The sequence below is a fragment of the Salvelinus alpinus genome, chromosome 7 (assembly GCF_045679555.1).
Source record: "Salvelinus alpinus chromosome 7, SLU_Salpinus.1, whole genome shotgun sequence".
Lineage (NCBI taxonomy): Eukaryota > Metazoa > Chordata > Actinopteri > Salmoniformes > Salmonidae > Salvelinus > Salvelinus alpinus.
In genome coordinates this window covers 38896826-38905957 of record NC_092092.1, presented here as the reverse complement: position 1 = coordinate 38905957, position 9132 = coordinate 38896826, and the positions used below count along the sequence as shown (strand labels likewise).

Below are 9132 nucleotides of genomic sequence, written 5' to 3'. Positions count from 1 at the left end.
CTGTAATTATGAAACGGTTAAATTTTTTATTGAAATGCACTGCAGATATGAGTGAAATTGTGTAAAGTAACTCCATCACACTGTATAAAGCTATGATACATTTTTTGATATTTTTACTGAAAACAAGACAAAAATACCAAGTAATTTTTTGCAGTGTGACTCCATTAAATGTGTGTGTGTGTGTGTGTGTGTGTGTGTGTGTGTGTGTGTGTAGATTAACCTATTTAATCCCATCGGTCACAAAAGTGACCGTAAAAAACATTTTCAGTTATAAGGCTCTAAAAATGTTACTGAATGATGTATCAATGCATTTCCAGCAAATATTGAAATATTAAAGGGTCTCAATGAAAGATGTGCAGTGTCACATGTTTAGTGTGAATTGTCACATGACCAGAGCTGTTTACTTCCTGGTTGCACCATGAGAAGAGGATGGCTGCATCAAAGCTCCCAAACAGAAGGTTAGTAAAGTATGTTAACATAAAGATAGGACAAAGATTTTTGGTACACATCATCTGTAAGGTGTCTAGTATTGATATATGCATTTGCAATTACTCAACTTTGTTCAGTGTGGTCATAGAATGAGTATACATGTTGACGGCAACAATTGTGACCGGCGGGATAACACAGTGCATCTAGGTATTCACATACTTATACACATACATAGTTCTTGTTTTACCTAACTTTCTACTCTGTTCTTTCTTTTAGTGTCACTTTGAGTCAAGTTCTGGATATGTTGATCTAGGTGACTGCCCAGACAAGGCATGCAACATTGCAGTTATCCCTCAAAATGAGAAAGATGCTATCCTGAGTGATTGTGATAGCGATGGGTCAGATATGGACTATGGACAGGCCATTTGCCAGCCAGGCTGTTGAATGCATATGCTGAACCTATGCAAACAGATCATGATGGGAACAACGTTATCAGTGATGATGACCTACCCCTCACCACCACCCCCCCCCCATCCACAACCTCCCCCACACCCCTCCATTGTTGATAATGAAGAGCCAAGGGTCTCTACAAGCCATAGGGGTCAGCCAGAAGAGCCAAGGGAAAAGCTGCAGGTGGTCAAAAATAAAGATTGAGCGTTCAAACAATCGAAGAGGCCTGCCACTGATGTGATTCCAAAACACATAGTATACAGCCCAAATATGCAAAAGTTTGGCACGAAACCACTGAGCCACGGAAGGAGATCTTTACTGGCTGCTACTGTTGAAGATCAGGCAAGATATGACAAAGCTTCTCACTGGCCAATCAACACGATGCACCGGTTCCAGAGAAGTCGTCATTGTGACAAACGTACTACCTATGCATGTGAGAAATGCAAAGCGCCACTGCACATTGAGTGCTTCAAGATATACCATGGACAGTAGAAAAGGAGATAAGACCGAATGAAAAAGGGCTGAAAAAGACAAAAGAAAAATAGAAAAGTTGATAAAGGGTGAGGAGCAGTACAACTGACTCTAGGAAGAAAAGAAAAGTTGACGAAAAAGACAATCAAAATGACTGAAATGTTTTTGGAACAGAAGGTCAGTTTATTCAAGACATCCTGTATGACAGTAGGTCTGACTGATCGTAGTTCAAAACAGTGATGCACAAACTAATCGTGCACTTGGTTCTGAAGCTCTATGATATATATGTATATATAAGCACTCATTGTGCAGTGGCGCTTTTCAAATATATATATATATATATATAAAATATTTGTATTTTGTTCAGTGTAGGCCTCTACTTGAATGCATATTCTACAGGCTACCTCTATCCTGAATGTTACCTTTATGTTCAGTGGGAATGAATCACATGACTGCTATACAGGTGTTAGTGAATGTTGCACTAAAATGTCACAATGACAATGTTACAATGAATATTGCACTAAAGTACAAGTTCAACTGTTACAATAAAGTTACAATATTAATGTTTCAATGCATATTGAACTAAAGTAACAATGTGGAAATACGTTGATGGTTGTTGTCTTTTTGTCTTTGCTCTCAGTATTCATATCTTGTTGTATAAGGGTTTTTGATGTATAAAATAGTCACACTAGAATGTGACGGGGAATTCTAGTGGCAATGCCAGTGACAGAGTTTTAAATGTGTTAATAACTGGGTTGGGATATATAAGAACTTTGATAACTGCATAGGAGAAATATGTTAATTCAATATACGTAACATTATCCCACCGGTCACAATTGTGACCCACCATAAAACACACTTTTTCACCTACTTTTCCATTAAAATTTCAAAAAAGAATGATTGATTACTTCAAAGGGTTACTAATGACACTTGATTTGGATATTTTCATGTCTGGGAAAAATTCGGGATTAAATGGGTTAAACATGAACGGGCCAAAACGGACATGGCAGCAGGTCAAAATCAAATACAAGAACATTCTGCAGAATGGTATGGTCCCTGACTAATATTTAACAAAGCACAAGCATATATTGTACCCAGAAGGTGCCTGCTCACACATTGTCTGTACTGTTTTAGCAGTGAAAAAGAATACCCACAGACAAGGCACGGGTGGTGGGTCACCAAAGGCTGACCTTACCCCAGCAGAGGACATGGCCTTGGAGCTAAATAAAGGCAGGCCCGTCTTAGAGGGGATCCCTGGGGGGAAAGAGACGAGCATAGGTTCCTCCCAAGATGCCACCCGCTTCATTCAAGGTATGTCCTTCCATCTCTACATGGGATACAACCACATTCATATTGAATCAATTTGGACTGTCTGACTTTGGTTTACCTATTGCCTTGCAGTGTCTGGCAGCACTGTGTTCCTGTTAGAGCCACCAGCACAAGCACCAGACGATGCTGATCCAGTGAGTACTCCATCAAAGGCATACTGTAGGCCTGGCATGTCTTGTCTACTAGCTTCAATATGAATCCGATTAAATGTGATAGGGTGAAGGCCCCAGTGCAGCAGCAACAGCACATGATGGAGACGATGATGAGGAGGAGACCATCTCTCTGGATTCCAGAAGGCATGAGGTATCATGTTAAGACTGTGAAAGTACTATTTACTCTACAATGGTGAGGAGTCCTCATCAAAATCAAAAAATCTAATTTCTTTTACAGGACCCAGATGCTATACAGTGGGAAAACCAGCCTGGCAACATAGTGCGTATTAATAAAAGGACACCACATCCTGCCAAATTCCAGCTGCGCTAATTGTATTGTGTTCACAGAGCTCACAAGCTATCAGAAAGTTGTATGGCAACCACCTCCGGCGCCAAATAGAACTGGCAGACATAGACATTCAGTACAAGAAGAAAAAGATGGAAAATCTTGCACTGGAGTCCGAAATAAAAAAGAGGACAATTAGGAAACTGGACCTTGAAATAAAAAAACTTGAGAGGGAGGTGAGATATGCCTTCAATGTACACTGTATGCTAACTGTAACACAAATGTATTAATCATTATTTTTCTTTCCTCCCCCAGCTCCAAGAAGATGACACAGCTCAAAATAAAAATTAGGTATATTCTCGTAAAGTCAAGTGAGCCATGACATATGAGCTCTTATTGTGAGCACACAGGACGGTGGCATCTTTCTAAGGTTTTTTTTCTTTTCCCAGCAATCAGTACAACCAAGTCATCGTTATAAGGCATCGCCCTCTTTTGCCCACCCCCCCAGCACCAGGTGTGGCCACTAGCCTATATGAAGGCCCAAAATTGTGTGTTCCTTTCTGCTCTGACAATGGCATGCCCATTCGTGCGAGATGTGGTGGATGAAGAAGCACTTGTGCTGAGGAGAGCCTTCAGGCGAGAAAGGGTCTTCAGGGACCGGTTGGACCCACTGGCCTTCCCTGATGACCATCTATATGAAAGATACAGGTTTTCTGCAGATGGCATCAGGTATCTATGCAGACTACTGGGTCCCAGGATTAAGCACCGCACTGCACGGAGCCATGCACTGAGTGTGGAGCAAATGGTTTGTGTGGCCTTGCGCTTTTTTGCTAGTGGAGCCTTCCTGTACTCAGTGGGGGATGCAGAACAGCTGAACAAGGCCACAATTTGCCGCACAATAAGGAGTGTGTGTCTGGCTATCAAAGCATTAGCAGATGTCTTCATCTCCTTCCCTGGCCACAGAAGACTCTGTGACATCAAAGAGGAGTTCTATAGGATTGCAGGTAAGAGGATCTACAAATTACAGGACAACTGTTAACACATAGTAGGATACTCATTACTTTGTGTGACAGGTTTCCCCAATGTCATTGGTGCAGTGGACTGCACACACATAAGGATAAAAGCCCCCTCAGGTGCCCATGAGGCCGATTTTGTGAATAGGAAATCCTTTCACAGCATTAATGTTCAGGTGAACATAACTTTTTGATATTGTCCATTGACGAACACTCTGCATTGCCAGTGATGTGCATTGATTGGTGTAATATTCCTCATCTTATGATTTCAGATGGTCTGCAATGCTGACTGTGTGATCAGCAATGTTGTGGCAAAATGGCCTGGCTCAGTCCATGACTCCAGAATCTTTCGGGCCTCTGAAATCTATCAGTGCCTATCACAAGGTAAGCCACACAACCCCTATTTATAACCATCATGGCTGTGTCAAGAATATCACTGTGTTTATGAGGTAGTAATGATGAGATTTTGTGTTGACAGGTGAATTCTCTGGTGTGTTGCTGGGAGACAGGGGGTATGGCTGCCAGCCTTTTCTCCTGACACCTTTCACAGACCCCCAGGAAGCACAGCAGGCCTACAACCATGCCCATGCCAGGACCAGGGCCAGAGTTGAAATGACCTTTGGCCTCCTGAAGGCACGCTTTCACTGCCTTCACAAATTAAGGGTCAGCCCTGTTAGGGCATGTGATATTACTGTGGCTTGTGCTGTCCTCCACAATGTGGCCTGCCTGAGGAAGGAGAGGGCCCCCAGAGTGCCACCAGCCATGGACTGGGACAATCCGGCAATCTTCCCTGATGACGACAGTGGTCGGCTGCTGAGGGACCAATATGTGTTGAATTATTTTAGTTAGTATGTGTGCTTTCAATTTTGGTTAAATATGTCCTGCGGTGGCAGAGGAATTTGGGTTTTTTTGGGTTCGTTTTTTGACGAATTTGCCTCTTATGATGTTTGTGCGGTATACTGTGTGTAATACAAGGCTGCAGGGAGGCTACTGCATCCATTCATTTGTCTGTTCAGTTGATGTGTATGGATTTGTCCTGCATTTATTTTAGTGTGCAGACATGCAGGGTGTGTTATATACAGACCTTTGAATGTGTATGTATCATTTTGTATAATATGCTTGGATTCTGTGCTTTCCATCTTGTAGAGTCACTGTGACTTCAGTTTCGAAAGGAGCTGATGGTTTACCTGCTTTGTTTTGTCCTTATTCAATAAAGGAACATAATGTTACACATTGTGTTTTTATATTCATATGGAATGTGTATTTGTTTATATGACAGAGTACTAGGGCCACACTGAAGAAAAAGGATAAAGTCATAAATTTATGAGGCTGGTTCTTTCTGCAGAAAAGCTACATATTGTTTTTACAGTTTTGATACTTATGACAATGTGATACTTAATATTCTGGCACATCAGCATGTCTTTGTTTATGAAACCATACTGAAGTACAATTTCACGAAATGCCCCACATCTGTCATTTTAACAACTGTCCTCCTTTAAAACAACTGGTTACAATATTATGACTTGTGTTTTTTTCCCCTCTGTGGCCCTAATATTCTATCATTTTATATATAGCCTTATAGTCTATGGGAAACTGTAAATTATCTAATGATAGCAACATCATCTAAAAATCATTTTTTATCCAAAATCATTGAAATTAATGATCACAAACGTTTAAATAATAACAGTGGGTCTAGTTATATGTGATAACAATGTATAGTGAGCAGTGAAATAACTATTGGTTTCCATTTGTGGTGACTGCTGACTGACATTAGGGATGAGATTAAATAGATCCTGGAATTTAGCCTGGTCTGGAGCAGGCTAGCTCCACAGAATAAATCTCCATGGTAATTTATACCATAACATATCCTCCTGCCCCCTATCCATCTTTAGTGCAACCGGATTACGGATCAATTGAGCCAGGATCACCAAGATATCCTGGCTTAATCCCTTATCCTAGTTTTGTGCAACAGGCCCCAGCACATAATCGTATTTGGGCAATGACAACATTTTTGTTTTCACTCTGTAGTCCAGCACATTGGATTTTGAAAGACACAATGACAATGGGGTTAAAGTGCAGACTATCAGCTATAAGAAGGTGTTTTTATTCATATCAAATGAACCATTTAGAAATTACAGCATCTTTTGAATAATGTCACTGTCCAAATACATACGGATGTTGGGGAACATTGTTCTTTCTTTTCCCAAGTTATAAGAACTATAGTTGTACCAAACATGATTTTGGGCTATTATTCGAAAACTCAGTGATCCAACCAGATATAGCTAGGTCATAAGCAAGCAAAAAACAGGTAATGCACATCCCTAAAAATCCCAGGTCTCAAAATTATGTATTTATTTTATCTTCACAAGTCCATTAATTTCACTTTTAGCTATCCCCAACAACTGACATTATGTGGATGGCTAGCTGCTAGCCACCATAATGTCAATGCGGTAGTAGCCTGCACTAGCTAGCAACAGGATGAGCTAGCTAACGTTAGCATTATGCTAATGATTGAATGCAACTGGCTAGTAGCAACACTTTGTTTGCTACATTACATAGCCTACACAACAAACGCCATTCATGGCCATAAAATATATTTAACTTAACTTTTCGTACCATTACATGTTTCCTCAAGTTTGACGCAGAGTTTTTATAGGCAGCCACCTCCACCATCTTTGGTAAGCAGAGATTACATTCCATAAATGGGCGATTCTGCAACTTCGGGCACTTTGACCGTGCAAACTTTCAGAAATTGAAACTTATTCAAACACCATTTTACCAGTATTGTACGTGTCTTTGATTTGTCTAGAAACTATATCTGATAATGGCTGCGATCGTACTATTCAGGAATGTATATATTTTTGTAATTTTTCCCAGACAGCCATAGACAAATGGCATTGCCATCACGTCATTAAACATCCATTTTAGTTGAAGGTGAAATATCATACAATTGATTTATAACAGATTCCTTATACATTTGTACATGAACTTGTATTGAATATTATTTTAAGTGATTTTTAAGGTTTTCCTAATTAATTATTCAACACAACGCCTGAATGTATAAACTTGCCTTGGTGACAGCTGAAAACATTTATTTATCATGAAAAATAAGATATTTCCACCCAACCTTTTTGTAAGATTATGATAACAACCATATGATTTACATATCTAAAACAAATAAATGTATGTAAATTATACATAATATACTCATTTACCTCAAAAATATGGGTTGTGATGGAAATGACAAGGTGTGGTGGAAATGACATCTATGTAAAAAAAAAAAATGAATAAAGACAATATTTTATTGCAAATATTTTAAACAACAACCATTGTTAAACATTTAATTAATATAAGACAAAGTAAGATTCCAAAACACTGGAACTTGACTATACTTAGATTCTACAAATAGAAATTCTAGCACATATATAGAGGGAAGAGTTAATTGAGAGCTACACATGTTTTATTTAATGTATGATGTTATGCCCTGCTTTGTATGTACTGTTTAGTGAGTTTCCAAGTGTATCTAAGGCTTAGAAAGAGAGCTAAGTTGCTCCCAGACCAAGGCATCCAGCTCCATGTACCTTTTGGTCACTGGATGGGGCTCAGGGACAAGTCCAAGCACATGCTGTGGTCTGTTCCATATGATGTTGTCTCTCATTGGCCATTTACACAGGTAGTTCTCTGCAAAGTCAATATGCACAATGATCTCCTCTTTCCCCAGATTCTCTTTTAATTCTCTCCGTTTGGAGTATTGGTGTCGAATGTTGTACACATGTTTCCCCAACTTCTCTTTCAATCCTTTGGAGAAGTCCTCCAATAGAATTTGCAGTGTGCCACATACCTTTTCTTTGAACTTCTCCATGTTTCCCTCTTTGTTTTTCTTCTCTCTCTCTCCAGATTTGTTTTTCCACTCAAACCACCATGTCTGCTCACCAGCATCAAAGTCAGATGTTTTAAGCTATTTTGCTTGACAAAGGGAGCACTCTCTATGCACTCTTTCTTCAGGTTCTCAATAACTTTCTCAAGGTTGCTGCAGCTGATCACTTGTGATACTGTAGTTTGTCCACCATGAAGTGGAGATTGGTGTGGGTTTTGCAAATGCATGTGTCCTTATCTTGGCTGCTGGCTTGACAACCCAAAAAGGACGTCTTTTGCAGAATTCACAGTAGGAAATTTGAATTGCTGGATATTCCCTTTTAAACTTCTGATAAAGGTTCTGAATTGTGCCATTCAAGAAGCGCTTCTGCTTTTTCTTCTTGTTCCTCGTTAGTGTGTCCCTTTTCCCTGTTGTTGCTCTGCTGTTGTCATCACGTTCATAGAATCTAGTGATTTTCTCTTCTGTGGCAGTGCTAATTCTGTTACACTGATTTTTCCTGGAGTATTGAAGACTTGATGGCCTGTTTTCATTGGCCCTCATTGCTTTTGCTGAAAATCCAAATTCTCTGTTTGTGGCTTTGACCAGGCCATACTTTCTCAGGATGTTGCCTCTGAGCATTTTTGAAGCCACTTGTTTGTCCTTGGCACTGCACATTTTTTAATACTTTTGTTTTAACTCTGCAATGATGGCATTTTGAAACAATAAAATCCTCAAGTTTTTCGGAGTTCCCTTCATTTGCTGTTTTGTCTTTGTCTTTGGGGAATCTTGTCTCTCCATTTTTTGCTCATTACTCATCAGTTCATACCTTTTTTTGTATTTCTCAGCTTTCCGTAAAGCATTATCAAGTTTTTCATTTGTCATACTAAGTTCTCTGTATGCTTTGAGTGACCTCTTCCAACCTTTTTTCCTTCCAGCAAGTATTCGACTTCTCATTCCTGTTGCAGATGATGAGGAAGGGGTATCAGGGTGTGCATCAGGGGTAGGTAAGTTAGGGGCAGGTACTGTATGTTAACCTCATGTTCTGGCTGCAAGTCATCTGGTGACTGAGGTGGTGTGTTGGCTGATAGATAGGTCTCCATTGCAACTGTTTTCTTTAAAGTCTGTCTTCTATTCTGTTGGTTACAT

The 9132-nt window shown here is 39.8% G+C and overlaps 1 protein-coding gene across 5 annotated transcripts; it reads left to right on the top strand.

Moving 5' to 3' along the window:
• Positions 1–326: 326 nt before the first annotated feature.
• Positions 327–5380, top strand: LOC139580979 (putative nuclease HARBI1). 5 transcript variants are annotated; one of them, XM_071410206.1, is made up of 11 exons: positions 327–458; positions 706–2397; positions 2485–2661; positions 2752–2813; positions 2896–2982; positions 3070–3111; positions 3180–3353; positions 3433–3468; positions 3567–4121; positions 4403–4514; positions 4609–5380. In XM_071410206.1, exons 2-8 carry the CDS (start codon positions 2247–2249, stop codon positions 3466–3468), a joined length of 729 nt encoding a protein of 242 aa, XP_071266307.1. In that variant the 5' UTR covers positions 327–458; positions 706–2246; the 3' UTR covers positions 3567–4121; positions 4403–4514; positions 4609–5380. The 5 variants fall into 5 exon arrangements, with proteins under 5 accessions (XP_071266307.1, XP_071266306.1, XP_071266303.1 ...); XM_071410205.1 differs by having other exon boundaries at positions 3567–4306; XM_071410202.1 differs by adding an exon at positions 4191–4306 and having other exon boundaries at positions 3070–3353.
• The last annotated feature ends 3752 nt before the right edge of the window (positions 5381–9132 follow it).

What these genes read in the sequence shown, in the direction of transcription:
- LOC139580979 (XM_071410202.1), top strand. Translation starts at nt 3,650, where the DNA reads ATGAAGGCCCAAAATTGTGTGTTCCTTTCTGCTCTGACAATGGCATGC. An exon ending in TTCACAGCATTAATGTTCAG is followed by an intron (nt 4,307 to 4,402) that starts GTGAACATAACT and finishes TTATGATTTCAG; the next exon opens with ATGGTCTGCAATGCTGACTG. An exon ending in CTATCAGTGCCTATCACAAG is followed by an intron (nt 4,515 to 4,608) that starts GTAAGCCACACA and finishes TTGTGTTGACAG; the next exon opens with GTGAATTCTCTGGTGTGTTG.